Source organism: Neodiprion lecontei, chromosome 6, assembly GCF_021901455.1.
Source record: "Neodiprion lecontei isolate iyNeoLeco1 chromosome 6, iyNeoLeco1.1, whole genome shotgun sequence".
NCBI lineage: Eukaryota > Metazoa > Arthropoda > Insecta > Hymenoptera > Diprionidae > Neodiprion > Neodiprion lecontei.
In genome coordinates this window covers 19433885-19451859 of record NC_060265.1, presented here as the reverse complement: position 1 = coordinate 19451859, position 17975 = coordinate 19433885, and the positions used below count along the sequence as shown (strand labels likewise).

At 40.7% G+C, this 17975-nt stretch overlaps 1 protein-coding gene across 1 annotated transcript in view; it reads right to left on the bottom strand.

The window, feature by feature from the left end:
- The window catches only part of LOC107220635 (igLON family member 5), an 89400-nt gene that overhangs the window by 45598 nt on the left and 25827 nt on the right, over positions 1-17975 (bottom strand). Inside the window, exon 2 of the mRNA XM_015659305.2 lies at positions 12707-12803. Within this exon, the coding sequence (XP_015514791.1) occupies positions 12707-12761 (55 nt within the window). The 5' untranslated portion in view covers positions 12762-12803. The remainder of the gene's footprint in view (positions 1-12706; positions 12804-17975) is intronic.

Genomic DNA, 17975 nt, shown 5'->3' with positions numbered 1-17975 from the left:
TGTACGAAAAAATCGTAAAAAGAAGAGAAAAAAAACAAACAAAAACAACAGCTCGACAGTCTTTGATTCGCCATACAAATTAATCCGTATATTATACATCTGGGTACGAACGTACTCGTATGTCGAGCATTGAATCATTCGCTTCAATTTCAGAAGCAAGAGTTTCATGGTTGATTATTTTTCCACCCTTTTAATGCTACAGCATTACAATTCATTTCTAGTCTGTTGATCATTATTCATTTACACGGGCACGTGGGCATAGACACAATCTATGCTATATCTATGCAACCGAATGAGTGTGTGTGTGTGCAACAGCGGAACGTGAATAATAAAAATATTCTCTGCGTCAGCGGCGCTTCGATCGATCCCAATCTCATTCATTATTCACTTGTGGCACTTCCCGTATGCACTATACGTAACAGGTACTCGTTGTCTGGATAAATCGGCAAATACTTGGTGCTTTTTATACACCGTCGATGGCTAACAAAACGTTAGAAAATTGCGGCAGGTTTTACATGAAAATGTGGCCTTTCTCTCAATAATTGTCGATAAAACAATAATTGGAACCGTTTGCTCGTTATTATTCGTTCATTGTTTGATTTTGTTCGGTCGTCATTTTTTAACAAGATAAATAATCGCAAGCTGACATGGTATCAAAAGGTGGGCTTATCAAAAACAACTATAATAAAAGTCATTTTCGAAATGAAAAAAAAAAAGAAGAAAATACAAAAATATGATGATATGTAGGGGTTACCAGAACGGACTCAAATTTAAATTTTCTCAGGAATGATTGTATCCAATATGATGAAGTCCAGTGAGTCCCATAAAACCGGGAAGTCGGGACAAATTTTGGGAATTCGAAAAAAGGTGAGGGAAGAAGTTGTTTTTCCTGCATGTTTTCGACAGTATAATACAGTTACTCCGTATATACAAAAGTGTCATCGATCCGTATTTCGGATTTGAAATTCGGGATTGGCGAGGCCCGTGAGCTGCAGATAGTTTAGTTGGGGCGAGACATCGCATCGCGTGCTGGAGAGTTCGACTCTCGAGTCAAGAGGTTGAGGGCTGAAGGAGTAGAGGAGTGTAGAAAGGGGTGCCGAATAAATCCCACGTCAAAAAGTTCTCCACCAAACAAGCAGAGTCTGAAAACTTTGCCAATACATACTGCGGCCGTTCCGTATGCCGCATGGTTGTTGAGACAGGAAACTTTTCAGCCCTTTCGGTTGCTCACCACCTATATTCACTAACCGCGCGCATAAATCGTTTCACGCAATGTCTATTCTACCCCCTGCCACCACCACCACCCCCTCCCGCCCCTCTCGTCCTTTCCACCCTTCGAAATCCTACGTTTTTCACCTAATAAGAGACCGGCGTCTCTTTCAAGCGCCCTCCCACGGGCGCAATGATCAACAGTTATTATCGTTCAACCCTTCGCTTTCCGGAGGGTGAACCGAGCAGATTAGGAATTCAGACAATTATTAGTTCCGAAGAAGTATAATAAACGACTTTCTCATTCGAACAAGATAAGCGTGAAAATGAAATTACTTCGACGATTTTGTATTAAGGAACTCGTTGAAATTGGTCGGTGCTTCTTCGGTCTTGAGAATTGAATTCACGGAGAAAATGGTGTACCGGAAATTCGCATATGCGGACACAGTAACTATGGATGGACTTGTTGTTGCGGTATGCCGATTCTTCTCATTATTTAACACTGTTTTCACTACAACTCTGGTACATTGTTTCATACAGTGCAAGACTAATCCTCATAATGTGACGGCGAGTCAGTTTGTCACTAAATCGACAAGCCAAACTGATTGCGACGATTCGGTGAAGATCGCAGTACATAGTAGAATCACATTAGCGATACCAACGTATGGGGGTCTTTCAGAATGGGAAAAATGGCGTCGAACGATGTTCTCAAATTTTTGGCGAATCGATCAATCGAACACCCTGAAAGGTGCAAAGGTCAAGGATTATCCTGAACGTATATAAAAATAGAAGACGAAGAAGGTGAAAGGGCTGCAAAGATGAAATTCGCGCAAGACTGAATTGCCTCTTGAGAGAAGCCTACATGTGAAAGATTGGTACTCCAGAAGCTGACGTCCATTAGAGACGGAAATACCGGTTATATCAGAGCGACGCTTCTGGAACGAAGAAATAATAATCCAACCTAAGGAACCATTTATTCCAAAATGTCGAAACGTTGTGTATTGTTTACTGTATTATTATAGCCCTGGTTTGTCTTTCACATGATACAACTTGCTTGAGTTTTTTTTATTTTTTGTACCTTGCCGATACTCGAAGTAGCTTGGATTCAAATATCCGTAAAAAGAGCCTTCTCGTCGTTATATATGGCAGCAAAAGGAACGCGTGAGTTCAGAAACTTGTAGTAAACGATAAATCATGAATGGTGGGTTATCCGTCATAAAAGTAGTGAAAAAAGTGAGACAAATACAAGTATAAATCAGTTTTGCCACGGATTAGTTTCTCGTTTACGGTATATAAGGCTCACGCAAAGAGTACAAGGTTCACTCATCGACGCAGGCAAGGTTACACACAGGCACTTTATCGTCCCGTCCATTACCTTCAGCTGAACTTCTGCGGTGCTGTTGCTCGATTATTATGAAGGCTGCAAAGAGTGTTTTCGAATCACGAGCCCGACTGAGGTGGAAACGAATTAATCACCGAGTCTTGACACGTTTGCACTCACCAAAGGCGGTAGGCGGCAGTTTTTCGGAATTTTTCAATCAGCTTTATGGTATTCCGCGTCGAGGACAGCGGGGGAGAAATAAAAATTCAACAATTTATACTCCTGGCAAAGAAGCACCGCTTAGATTGGCGTAAAATGGATCTTAACAAGAAGACCCGGTCGTTTCGTTCACGATCGTCACCTCCCAGCTGTAGAAGTCGTCGTTAGATCCGTAGAAAAGTTTCGGATTGTACTTGTGAGAAATTTACAAGACGTTGGGAACAGGCTCGAATAGGCGCTGGTATGAGAGCGTCATTCATGCAGGAAAGTACTTGAAAATAACCAATAACGATGCAAACGAGAGCTATTGAAGTTCGAGCTCAATACTGTCTGCTTCTACAAACCGGAATAAAGAGGTAGGTAGTGTAAGTAGGTTGAAAAACACAAAGGGGAGTTCCATTGAGGTAGCGGAAGTTTTTACATATGATCGCGTTGTTTTCTCATCTCAACACCTTCACCCCTTTGTCCGCCTCTAGATCCCTGAGCACGCTTAGCGATCCGATACAGCAGACGTTATACGATACCAGAATGGAAGTACCGTAGGTTCGTATATTTAACGGTGGTTCGTAATTGCTTCAACGGAGCCTCAACGTCCAACTTTCGATTCAATCTCATCATCTAACCTCCAGGGAGACTCGGGTTGGCCGATCAGCTGCAATGTGTCACGGAATGACAAATGATTGGACAGAGGTGCTAAAACGGGTTATTGAAACCGCGAGGAAATGACACCGTGCGAAGTGTCGGACTATCTCCCGGACCTCGGGAGGGCTTAATGACGAGTAAACTTAGTTTACAACTTCGTCATGGTAAATACGTTATGTACGTTCGGCACATGTAACTCCTACGTATATACGCCTATGTGTGGACACCTAGCGTCTGACCGCTAAATGTACAAGGCTTCGCTACCCAAGTTTCGAACCACCGGGTCTATCTCTACGCGGTCTATCTATGTATATACCCACCGCCTATTTGCAATGTACACGCATGTGATATGGGTGTATGTGCTTTGGTTCTAGGAAAGGAGAGAAAGAGGAAGAGGGCCTCTTGTACCCGTATGTTGCCGGCCGAGCTGGAAGGGATGGTTCACCGTAAATAAATCTCGACCCTCGCGACTGTTTAATGCCTGCAAGAGCCACGTCGCACCTTATAAAGTATGCGTATGTTTATATGGGCCGATTTACCGAATGCCGGTAAATATTTTTACAGAGGAAATTTTTATCTTGATGCAATTTTGGCACGATCCAGTGTAAGTACGGAAATAAGGGAAGGTCACCTCATCTCCCAAACTCGAATTTGGCTGACATATTTTTCAGACGGTATTCATGATCTAAAATTTAAACAATGATCAAATAATCGATACAATTTTTCAATTTATTTTTTGCTAGAAGACTTTGTTTGTATTTGAATTTTAGTGAGTGTAGAGAATTATTAGGACAGAAGGAAATATGATATAGATTTCATAAATTGCAGGCAGATAAATAATAAATATCAAGTCACATTCAATATGAATGGAAATCGAGGATTTACTTATACTATCTTTTAATTTCTAAGAGCCCTGAATTCTATAATTTTAAATGTCTCATAATTCTGTAACTATGCCTTTGTTACTTTGATTAAATAAACGGAGATTATATGGAAACTCCAAAGGTTGTTACTTCTAACCCAGTTGCGTCATTGAAAGTATTTCTTGCATTCTACATTGATGAATAAGAAATGTGAATTAGGCCCGAGGAAGTAATTCCAAACCCCCTGAGATTCGTCTCTGCTCTCCGATTAAAATGTCTACTTTTTTTCGCAATTGACATGCAACTCTAAAAGAAAAACAACAGAAACTATAGCCGAAGCCTCTCAGTTTATTCTATCAAATTAATGTAACTACTTGAATAAGAAAAATATCTATATTCGATTTTATTTCATAATTTGTATTTTTGTCTACCGAATCCTTCCAAGGATGTTGGTAGTTGTTAGTTACAGAATGATTCGATAGCATAAAAGCTGATTTAAATCAAAACACTGATTCGATAGCATAAATTTTGTTTTTTTTTCTGACGAGTGGAAGTCATATCGAATAATAATGAAATGTGATAAATTTTATCATATTTTTGCATCAAACCTTTGTGTTTTGAGTTTTTAACACCTCCTGTGGTCGTAAAGGAATATGGCCTGGAGTATTTTATGTGTTAAAAAAATTCGAATCCTTCCGAAGATACAATCTATTTTTTCGTAACGTCTATTTTCTTTCGAAAAAAGTAACATCAATCAATTCTTCGGTCCTTCGCAAGTACAGACTGAAAATTTAAAGTAAGAAACCCGTCTTTTCGGGAGTTCCTGATAATTTAGGTGGAAATAGATTTCATATTCCAAAAAATCTTGTTACACTCGTCTCTTTGGCGCGTGGAAAAAGTAGGGCAAAGCCTTTGGCTCATTGAATGATTCTTAAAATGAATGTAAAAAATTAAAATAAGAACCTAGCCGATAACAAATTCGAGAGCCTGAGGGAGACTCCTCAAGTGCAGATTTGGATGTCGACAGCGATTCAGGGTGTGTAAATTTTGCAGTCCTATGGTCAATGTATGCTATAATCAAATATCAAATTTCACAATTTAGAGTTTTTTTTTCGGCGTATAATTTACACGTATTCACTTTTTTCCATTATTCTGGAACAACAGCGATCAAGTTGCGAGTCGATCTTGTTGCCTTTGACTAGCTAATTCAGAGTGAGAGAGTTATTGTTCTTTTTTGCACCAAGCCATCAACGCAACGGTCGATTGGAGCTCGTTGGAGCTTGAAAATGGCTTGAATTTTGGTGAAACGAAGTGTAGTAGATTTTTCACGCAAAGTGCCAACACCTTGAAATAAAATTTCACCCACGTCTTTCATTTCAGAAGAGGTAGGTGGGTGGGGAGGTGCCTGACACAAGATTTGTTCTGCTTTTACACAAGGGTTTCTGAGAAATGTCCCCCAGTCTAAACGATCGAACGTAACCTGCTAGAACAAATTTTATCCCATTTCCTGTTTTTACAAGTGAATCAATTGTCTCTTTTGCAAAGAAAAATACATGCTCGGTTTCATTTGTGACGAGGGTTTTGGGATTTCTTCTATTCTGAAGGTTTATTTATTTTTTTCCCTGTCATACAAGTCTACACACTTTCAAGGATATCAGGATTTTTTTTTTCACAGGTAAACGCAACTCAAAGCATTTCCCAATCTCCTGTCAAGTTTTGAAAGATTGTATATAGGAGATACAATTTTTACGGTGGTAAAAAATCAGCTTTCTCATACACGAGTGCCACGTCTAAAATTACGTTCTCTTTTTAGCTGCGGCCTAAAGCTGTGAAATTTGTACCCGTCCGAGCAGGTGGAAATGCAGTAAAATATACCTTACAAGCGAAAAGTCAGGAGCTTGACGAACAAAAGTTATTCAACCGAACACTTTCTAATAACCGTCTGGAAATAATAAAATCTCTGAAACCTCTCATTGTATTCGGAAACTAATTTGAGTTTGTGAACTAGAAGTAAAAGTTAACCCGAGTGATTCAGATTTACTGTTAGCTGCGTTCAGCATGCATGTGACAGTGAATTACCGGATGAAAAAGGAATATGAAAGTAAAAATGTACAGCGAATATTTACTGAATGTGATGGAAACTGTAAAAATGGGCTGGCAAAGCGTCGGTTTCACGTCCCTAACGAGAGTCTATCCTTCGATCTCGAAAAAGCATGAGTTAAGTAATTTCCGGATTTTGCTTATTCGAGGTTCGTTACACGTGCTTACGTTGAATGAAATATTGACAACATGAGAGGTGAAAAATACACGTAGAAAAGAGAACATTAGAGAAGGAAAGGTAAAAGGAAGATAGAATGAAAAAAAAAAATAATTCGAAAAAATCCATCAGGGACTGATTGGTTGTGCGAGTTCTCCTCCCCCCCCCCCCCCCCCCCCCTTCCCGCCAGAGTAAAAGTTCTGATTTTAATCAGGGTGGTCGTTTAATTATTTAGGAGAAGCTCAGTGAGCCTGAGAACTGTGGCGGTGCGGAAGCCAAACCACTCTCGGGGCGGAAGCCAGTCGGTGAGTTTAGAGGTGTGACGGGGTGTTTCGGGGTGGTTATAAAACAAAACGAGAGTGTCGGCGGGAAAAGGCAGCAGCAGAGGGAGTCGAGTCCGCGCAGAGTCTCGTTGTTACCGAGTCCCCGAGAGGCAGTGGTACCGTAGTTTGTAATGACGAACAAACTTAGTTTGCAACTTTGTCAAGCCAAACATGCCTTTTCTCCAGAAACCTGTGTCCGGGTACCCGTGACGCGAGCTGGCGCTGCGGAGCGTATCGCACCAGACGGAAAACCGACGACTAGGATCCCGAGATGGTGCAGGAAAGACGAGACAGATCAAAGGGTCGGTTTTAGTCGGTGGGAAGGGTGGCCAGCTGCTGGAGTGAAGAGGGAAGAGGGAAGAGGGAAAACCCAACAACCACAACTCTCCTCGGGTACCTCTTTCGGTGTAACGGAGCTGGCAAGGAGCTTAACCAAACCTCCAGACCGAGGGTGAATCTTGGAGAGCTTTCCTCAAGATCCTTTCGAATATACCTACAGGTATGTAAGACTCGTTTGTGACACACTGCAAATGTTTTCCTACAACGTAATTATTCAACCTACCTACAGCTTGATTCGACTCTTTCACCGCATTACTCACTCCGTTATCGAGGCTTCTGTATGTATTTGCCTTCTAATCGGGTGTCTGCCCTTTTTAGGTCACTCCAATGTAGACTTGGTGACAATGAATCTGAGACGGCTAATTTTTTACACTGGGCATTTATGTTGGCAACACAGCGAAACTTACAGCGCCATAGTCGGCCAAGCGCGAAACAAACTCAATCTCAATAAACATATCATAACCTATGATCGACGAATCTAACCTTAGAATTGACGTGTCAATCCAACAAGTCATTATCCTCACGGTATTCTAAGGTTAGATTCGACGGTCGTGGGTTACGTTATGTTTATTAAGATCGAGTTTATTTCGTGCTCGGCCGACTATGGCGCTGTAGGTTTCTCTGTGTTGCCAACATAACTGTCTGGTGTAAAAAATTAGCCGTCTCATTGTCAGATTCATTGTCCCTAAGTGTACCTGCAACCTACAAGAAGTTCTACATTCAACAGTTCGACTTTTAACAGTCGCTTCATGGCTTTCGAGCAGTTTTGAACAACGGTTTTCAATAATTGATATACCTTATGGTTTTAAAATTAGTGTTTACGTAGATCAAAGTAAAACTAGATGAGATTGTGTCAAGTGTTTAGCATGGCGATACAAGAGCTTGAGACTTTTGATCATTCTTGTTACAAAGCTTTCAGTTATTTTCGCTTGCGTTGAATCCAATCTTGAAAGATTTCTGTCCGATCAAAATCGAAACCTCGAAATCTCGAAGCATTCTTGAAATTTGACTCACGCGCCGATTGAACGGGCGGGTTAGTCGCTATTTTCTTCTAGACTTGGCTGTCAATGCGTGACAGTTTGTATAAAGGAACGAAGAAATTAATATCATCGACAATCAAGATAAGCACACTAACATGGTTAAAAGAAAAATAAAATTTGTATCCGATGATAATGACATTGAGAAAAAACGTTTGCGTATGGAAAGGTTTAGAGAATATTAACAAAAAAGTTGTGACAGAACATTAGTTAATTTAAGTCAATTGCAGTCTATCATGGATGGTTGTTTTTACAACTTGGTACAGCGAAGCAATGCACGGCTAATGAGTAATCAAAAGATTATATATTTCCGAATGATAAAGAATTTTTCGTAGCAGCAAAAGATATGACAAAAAGAACCCTGGTCCTTAAATCGTTCAAAATGGCGAATCGATAGTGTGACTGGTTTATACTGATTGCAAGCGCAGTCGCCCGTTTGAGTAACGCCGTTATACGACATCGGTTTCTGTTTTCCTTGATGTGCCTGTCACTGCGGCATACTACGTTTTTCTTCCCGAAAGCATAATACGTCTGCCTGCAGAGTTTCTTTATACCTGCGCTTGACAGAGATAAATTATTCACCATTCAGCCATGCCAAAAGTCTTTTCTCTCGCACGCGTGACAGACTTGCTGTATATTCTGATGCATACGCGATATTACGTTCAATGCAAGTACTGTTCCGTTATTAAGTATTATATTTCTATTTCTATTTCTATTCCTATTTCCCGTTTTCATACGTTTCCGATGCTCGATTCCAGTAGAATCGTAACGAAACGATCGCCGAGACGATGGGCGATTTCACTCTCAATGGTCGACAGGTGTTCTCCGAACGTTGCAAAAAATCTCATTACGTCTGATCTAATCCAATGGTTCCGTATGTCCGGAGTGAGTTAAACTTTTATCGATTCGCTAAAGCTATGAAAGCTGCACAGCGAAAAGCAAAATTCTTTGAGAAGTTCGATACAGATGTACGTTTCAATAGCTGTGAGTCAATATTTATTTGATACAGCATATGAATATCAATGGATAAAAGAAAATGCCTGAAGGTAAAATCAAACGATCCTTATATTTCAGCCGGGTATAAGATTCATGTTTATCAAGTGAATATTGTTTTCTGGATTGCACCGGTTGAACGGTAAATAAATATTTGCGTCTTAAAAAATTCACAACGATGGACAAAGAAACGAATTTTATTGCCCAAAAATGATCTGACGTTAAATTTTGAGTGATACAAGTATAATGCAATTATACTGTGCAGTGACGTTACGTAATTATACCAAAATATCGAGCGATTAAAACGGCGTGTGAAATTAATGATCGGCTCGTGCAATTTTGCTACCGGTAATTATTTACCCAGAGAATCGAGCAGCTTGGGTTGAAGTGGGTATGTATACACGGAGCAATGATTGCCCGGAGTGGAAATGCGATCAATATTAAAATGTAAATAACTGTCACATTCCCGAGAAAATTGGAAGCTCGAATATCCGGATATTGTGCAACGTGAATATACAGTGTGAATTGCTAACGACTGAATGTTCCGTCGTCTGCTGTAGTTTAATGCGCATGCGCTACAATCCGAGAGCAATTGTTTGCCAGGGCGACCAACCCTCGTAAACTTAGACGACAGTTCGCCGCGACGTATGTAACATAAAAAATGTTGAACGCAAATGCCAACGATCGATGTCAAAATTTTTGAGGTTATGGTCGCGACGGTTGGTCGCCCTGGCAAACAATTGCTCTCGGATTGTAGCGCATGCGCATTAAACTACAGCAGACGACCGAACATTCAGTAGCATTAGCAATTCACGCTGTAGGTAAATACCTAGGTATAGTACGTACGTAGGTGTAGTCGCAAAACCGTGAATTGACAATTGCCGGAGGATCGATAGAATCGTGCGTTTATCACGCGCCGTAAATCGATTGGTTGAATGAAACAAGCGGTACTTGCGAGCTGAAAAAGGAGAGAGTAAAGGGGAAAAAATCATTTTTCGACGAAAGGTGAAGAAGCTTGCATGTCATGTATATAGAAATACTATCGTTGTAACTTTTACGATCCTTCTACACGGTTTAATCTGGCAAAACTGTTTGCCAATATCTATTTCATAAGCTTTTACGGTCGAAACATGAAAACTCTTCAAGAACCCATAATGCACAAAGTACGTACACACACATAAAACCGTGCTGATCATGGCTGGGTGTAGATGGCTGAAAGCAGCGGGCTTAATCACACAAGCCAAGCCCAAGATCTGGTCTATCTCTATGAAGTTTCTAACGTGAGAGGGAGAGCTCGAACTTTCTTAATTAGAGCAGAGTTCGATCGCGAGGACCTCATTCGCATTCAAACCAAGTTGCTATTGTGGCGAAGGTTCGCTTGATTTTCCCTTCTTTCTAAGGCTTGCCACACGGACACAGTTTGGAATGCGGAAGCCTGGGAGTAATCTGAGCTTTGGCATTTTTTATTTCGTCCTTTTAACTTCATCTCGAAGATTCCACCGAAGTGTGTGTACAGTAAAAAAGGAATCATTCAGCCAGAGTTCATTAAGAAGGTTTGATGTACGAAATACAGGTATACGGATTCGGTAACCGTCTTACCAAATTTACGATATAGAAAACACAGACCGAGTTCGAGCCAAGTAATCAAAACGTCATAACCTTATCTGTATTTTGGCAATCTGTTGAAATTGAGAATTATAACTTTCGCGTCAAAGTCAGGTCAGAATGTTCGCTGATCGGTGCCGATGTCTCGCCGCAATGCCGGGTGTTTTCCGATAATGGAGCGTAATTAACTCTAGCGCTGTGGTCAATCATTTCCTATACTCTACATAAGCGCGATTGAATTTCGCCGTGGCCATTATTTGTAACTGCAGCGGTAGCTTCGATATACCCACTCTAATTGGGTTATGTCGAAGAGGGACGGTGTATGTTGCACATACTCGATGGCATGTGCCAGCCCCGCAGTGCATGTGGAGCTACTTGCCGATCCATGGTGGGGGCGGAAAGCCTGGCCAGAACGGGAGAATCCGATCGTTTCATTCGCATTCCGTACATAGTGAACGCATCTACTGCAGAACCCTTCGGAACATAGGTGAACCTACAATTTTACCCGAACGAAGAACCTGTTTTACATGATTCCTTTTGTCTGCTCTGCTCTGAATTCTGAAATCTTTTGTAAATTTGGCCTAGTAGGTGACGATGCTGAATCCATTCGACATTCAGTCCCGCGGGTAAAAATGGAAGTAGAACAAGTTGGAATAAAATTGCTACTTGGAAGTCGAAGCAAGCGACGCCACTCAAGTGGATTCACTCAAGTTTGAGATTCTTCCTTTTTCCTGCGCCTCGGTATTCACACATATAAACACGCCACGCGGGGAATTGCCGTCAATTGAGTGTACCTTGTTCAAAACTCTCAGTTGCATTACTTAACTTTCGAAAAATTTGCATATAATCATTTCCAAAGTTTGGATCAGAAAGTGTAAAAATAAGTTAAAACTGAGAAGGTACTGACTGTCAGTCAGAGATCAACCTTGACTTCGGCTCTTTCTTCAATTGTCATGTATAATGACGCAATACCGATAAGTACCATTCACGTATTAAAATTCGACGTTTGTAGACTGCGTTTTGTTCGAATTGAAAAAACTGTCAACAACCTCTGGAAACGTCTCTTAATAGATACGGTATAACTGTGCAGAATACAGAAATGAGTTTTGAAACATGTTTCATTTTTTTTTTTATCCCCTCTTCTACCTTTTTCCACTTGTTAGGCCAAATAACAAGCCACTTGGAATAGAGTAAGTCGTGAGATAAGTGGTTCCCGCGGGAGAAACGCTTGCCATCAGAATTCCAGAAAGGTTCAGGGGGTGACCGAACCCACTCGGAGGGTAAAAGAGCCCGCTGACTTCCAGATATTTTCAAAAATTCTTTAGGCAGCAGATTTTTTACCCGTATAATATTGACGCGTTGGGTATAATTTCGCCGCTAAAATAACGCGGTGTTTCGACCACGACTCGGGGTCAGAATTTTTTGCAATCCTCGAGTCACAGGCTGGTTTATACCGAACGACTTTGCAGGATTCATCTCCAGCGAGGCGGTGCGACGGTAAAAAATGGTAAAAACTCGATGTGGAAAATTGGTGACCGTGTAGCGGAATGAGTGGGTACAGAAAATAGGAAAGATTAAACGGGACACCGCTTGTTCGTTCCAAATACATTGCGTCTGTTCTCGGCACGACGAGTTGCACTAATCAACTTTCGAATCGGAAAGATAAAACTTCTTTCAGAGCCTTCCTAGCTGCTCCAACTTCTCTCGTCCGGTTGATTGGTTGGAGGGTTAAACACACGGCGAGCCATCCAATCGCCAATTAGCTGCGTTTAACGATCTCCAATCATCGGGGGAAAATATCACCGGGATCGAATTAAGATATTTCTGAATTCCTGCGTTGAGTTCGGTGAATGTCGGATTTTATTTGACGAGGAACGAGCCCAGAAATGACGTCTTACCTGCCGTGTAGACCAGGAGTTGCAAGGAGAGGAGGATCAATACAAACGCCCTCATGGTCGCGCGACTTATGTAGTCTTCATTGTGCAATCGTTCTACCTGGAACAGAAATCAGAGCTCAGTGCTTACTGGAAGAAAAGGGGCCCAGAATTCCACGATCTCAGAGCATCGGGACACAAGCATTTCCGCTCACACAGCACGCAATATTGCATAAGCCTTGTCAGAATATTTATATGTTGCAGAGGTTGGAGTTGAAAACGTTGCACGAATACTGTAGTTTTATGCAAGCTCTAGAAGTACTGCTTGAATATTAAAGACACATTGCAGTAATACTGCAACGTGAAGTTCTCGCCGTTTGTGTTAAATTTATGATTTAAACCACCTTTTAAAAGTCTCGTATACCACGAGTTTGATGATCCGTTTACGATCCACTCTTATATATTGTTGTAGCCGCATGTATCAAAATCTTACATGTGACTTGGAACCTTCTGGATCATGAAGAATATTATTATATAGACAAGCAGCCGCTGGCTACTTGACGAATGGGTGAATAAAACAAACAGTTCGTCCACTTTTAAAATTCTCAGAATATTCTATTATATTAAAATTGTATTCTTTCCCCTCGTTTAACGGTTCGTTTCTTGATGAAATAATTATTATTCTTGGCTCTTGAAGCGTTTTGAAATTTTTAGAAAGGAGCGAAGCTTTTACAGTGTTTCAAAAAGAAATAAATAATGAATCCATCACGGAATTGAACCGATAAGACGATTGAAATCGACGTTGCTCAGAATGATTTTATAAGATTTTAAACGACAAATATTTCAGGCTACTCTAACAATCAAGAAGAAATAATTCCGTTGTAGAATTGATCTTGAAATTATCAGTATAAAAGAGATACGCTCGTCAGAAATTTGTAACAATTTTACAAAAGGTCGTACTGTAGAGGGTTTTCAATATTTCGAAACTCAAAAACGTTTACACGGGGGAAAAAGGCTCAGAACAATTCAGAAGTATTTTGAGGGTTCTGCTGTCACTTGAAAATGTTTCAACCTAATTTAAAACTGTGAACCCTGACGAAAATGGAGCGTGCCGAATGTCCAAGGAACAGTGAGAGGAATGTAAATTGAAACAATGTCCCATTTTCTGCACACTTATTTATGCCAATTTAAATTTCCTCGCTATTCCTCTATGCTTCATTATTTCTAGGGAATGTTCGAAGTGCCCGGGCGGGTACGCAAAAGAGCTCGTCATCTTGTATATTTGAAACTTTACACACTTACTGCAATATTACGTGCTGGTTAGAAGTTTACAACCAAGTTTCAGCTACAACCAGGAGCAATGATTGTGTACGGGCTTATTAGCAAGTGAAAGAAAAGCACATCGGAGTATCTTTTGCACTGTAGATAACACGAGGTGAAGTATCTGAGTCTTCAGTCGGGTGATAATCGGAATTCCTAAACAATCGACACGATGGAAATCGAATAATTGGTTTCAATTCAATTAATTTCTACTTTGTTTCCAGTCTACCAAGTGATCTCTATTAAATTACGATGATTTGCGTGTGATGTTGGCGATTTTCAGTAATTTCCGGATTGGATATAATCGCAGTGAATCTCAAAAAATAAATAGCTAATTATTGAAAATTAACGAAAGCACACGATGATAGGACGAACATCGATAAAATGCTAATGAATATGAATCACTTGTCTTTTACAACAAGACTTACAACGATTTTTAACCCTGTCACGTGATTTCAACCGATTAGCAATGATCTCCAATGATCTTTGCTGTCTCGATTGAAGCCTCGTTATCTCAAAGAACATTTCCTTGATTCGGATTCTTTGATCCCTGAAATCGACGTCGATCATACGCCGTTCACCGCAGCCTCGAGCACGTTTCAGGTTCGTCGGGTGGCCGTCATAGTTTCACCGCTTAATTAACCAACTAGCGATTTGCCTCCGGGTCCAATTACCCCGCAGCCCACGGTCCGTCTTGACCAGCAGGGTGTTTCGTCAGGGCGTCTCGTCGCCCGTCCAGGTGGAGTAAAACTCGGTGGGAGAGATGAAACCTGGGCTAGTCGGGGAGGTAAATTAGCTGCAGGGGTGGAAGCAGGGGACGGGGCAAAATTGGCGTCGGATAAAATACGAATGAAAGCAGAGTAAAGCATGCGGCGGACGTTGGAAGAGACGATGTCGAAGGGTCGAAGAGCTGCGCTGGAATTCGAACACGGTGGCGATGTGCAGCGGGCGTAAAAGGAGGGCTGGAAGAGAGAAACGCGAAAAAATTGCCAGCCCGATGCTTTGAAGGTTGAAGTAAAGCGTAGGCGGGGAATTTCAAAAGTAGCTTCGCAGGCTAGCTGCTTTTTACTCATTCAACTTTCCCATTTACAGTAATTTATAACGAACTCGACCTGCTGGCTCCGCTTTAATTATGAACAACAACTTCCAGCCCATCCGCAGCCTGAGTCTTCCTTCGGACTTCTACCGTGATGATAATAATTCCAGCGTTTTTCTGTCGGGCATGCGAATGGTCTATTTGATATTCGGGTTTCGGAACCGGAAGAAAGGCTGTCAAACCGTGATGGAGGACCCGTTGTTTTCCCGGTGAATGCAGTAAGCCGGCTATGGAATACATCTGCCTCTGATGACGGATATAAATTGTGCAAATAAATCGATTATGGATTCGATTACGCGAGTAAAAATAAAGCACGGCATCGTCGCGACCGTGAGTTTCTCAAGGCAATAGCATGTCTTCGCTAACCTTTTACCTTATGCCGTACGTATAACCGCAAGAATCGTCGTAAATATAAATTAGAGATTAAACTGTTTATTTCGCAAATAAAATAAATTAACCGCAGACCTTTAAACGACGGATAAATAACCAATCTACTACTTCTTCTTACTATCGGGGATAAGAAATCTTCTCTCTGCATCGAGTCCGAGAATTGCAGAAGTCCTTGTCGTTACGACCGATTACTCGTAAGCTGAGGGCTTAAGGAAAATTGACCTCAATTGAGGAACGAGATTTAAGTAGACCTTGGAGAGTTATTTCGGTCTATCCAACGCCGTTTCACACCCTCGACGCAACGTTCGATTAATGTTCCCCGGGGTATTCAGTTGACATTCGATCGTAAAATTACCGGTGACAACTCAGTCGCGATGTTTGCTCGGCGAATTGCGATCGAGGTGAGATCCCCAAGTCTCGCGTTGACTTCAGATCCCGACTATCTGCACAATTTGCAGTTGCCAACTTCTGTTACATTTTTGCTTTTTCCTCGATTCTCTTCGTCACGTGGCTTTTTTTTCCTCATTAGGATTTACATCGAATTCTAGACTTTAAAGAACAGCTGTAACAGTTGCTCATTTCAATACATCATTACGTCATATTCTTTTTGACGGATGGTTGTATAATTGATACGAGAATAATGCCAATGACATTGAACAAGCAATTAGTTTCTCTTCTCGTCTCAAGCGAAGTGGCACAGAACTGTATCCTAATCCCAGTCTCCTTTTAGTTTGGTCACTAATTTATAGATTCGATTACCCGAGGATTGTGTAATGTATTTAACCGGTGAAAATTGAATCCGCATTTATTCGTTTTGCGAGATATTCTTTATGATCAATGGAGCTTTACTCGCGAGGTATTATAATTAACAATTAGTCAAATTTTACCTTTTTTATGGACAAAGCAATAGTTCGGATCCCGGAAAAAATTATATATCGGTGATTGCGGCTAATTTTGAATGTAAACAATGCAGTAAATTATGCCGTATGAAGTCTTTTTGAGTGCACAAATTTAATTCTTCGTAGTCACACCCACATAACGATGAATACTTCAGAAAACTTTCTGAAATCTTTCATGAAAAGAAAGAAAAATTGCAAAAATATTTCAAAAAAAGGTTGCTGCAAGTTGAAAATGTCCGCGCGAGAAACTTGCAAAAGATTTCTTGATTCTTGCTGTTCTTAAAAAAATTCTCATAATCTTTCTATAAAATATTTTATTGAAAGTTTCTTAGAAAGATTTCATGTTATGTGGGACAGCTTTGGAAAATCGGAGTATCTCGAATAAAAAGGAAAACCAAAACATAATGGAGAAAACCAAGAAAAGTTCAAGTTTATTTGAAATGTTAATTGAATTTTCCAAGTACATGTAGCAAGACGTGTTTCTTCTAAGTGGAAATCCTTCAACGGTTATACCTATACTACGTATATTCGAAAAACCTTGTACATGAATATTCAATAGGCATTCGATTATCCGAAGGTGAATAAAATTTGCAAGATTATAAAACGTCACGCGACGGTTAGAAATTTTCAATCGATTTAACAAGAATAGTAAGTCCGGATCAGTTGATACAGAAATAGCACAAGTTCCGTAGTTAAAAACTTTACCGTCGCTTAAAAGATCGCATGGCTCATCCGCGAGGGTTTAATTCAAACAATGTCTGTCAAGTTGGGTAAAATAAATCCCTTTCACAATTCCGTAAAACAATAGTTATTTCGTCGTCTGTATACTGAGAAAATTTTCAATTGCTACAGTTATTGAAAAATTCTATAGTTAAACGGGTATCTTTACAACAACGGTTTACGTATTGATCAAACCAGAAGAAAATGTGGTACAAGTAATAAATTTTCTGGTCACGTCACAACGTGCGTTAAATCCTTTTGTTTAGTTTGTTTAGTTAGCTACATTATCTAGGAAAATATTACGTAACCTTGAATAATTAAAAAATAACAGTAAAATACGCATGTCCTCATCTTGCGCAGTTAAAAAATTAATTTTCATTTTTCAACCAAGAATTGTATTCTTCGGTTATGGTAAAGCACTGAAAATGGTTGACGATTTTACGGTTGACCATAATTACTAGAAATTTCTTTAAGAGAGGGGAGTCCAAAGAGGCGCGGATTCTGTTGGCTCGGGGGTTGAGAAGAGAAGAGGCTGTTCGCTCCAGTCACCACGGACTACTTTATCTGTTGGATAAATCGCGAGAATGGCAAGCGGAATATTCATGCGGTGGGTAGTTCTCCCCCTCCGCGAATTCTGCGCCGCGGGGGTATTTGCATGAAATTTGCTAATCACGCCGTGAAACTCAGCCCCTCACCCTCAGCCAATGCTGTTGTGCACCGCGCTACCGACACTTTCCCTCGTTTGCGGTGAGGAGACAATGAACCTCCCGACTATCAACTTGTTCCGGTGCTGATTGCAATTACGCTCTACACCAACAACTCGCGGATCCGCACCGGAGCTTTAGAGCTTTCGCAGTATTTATCGACG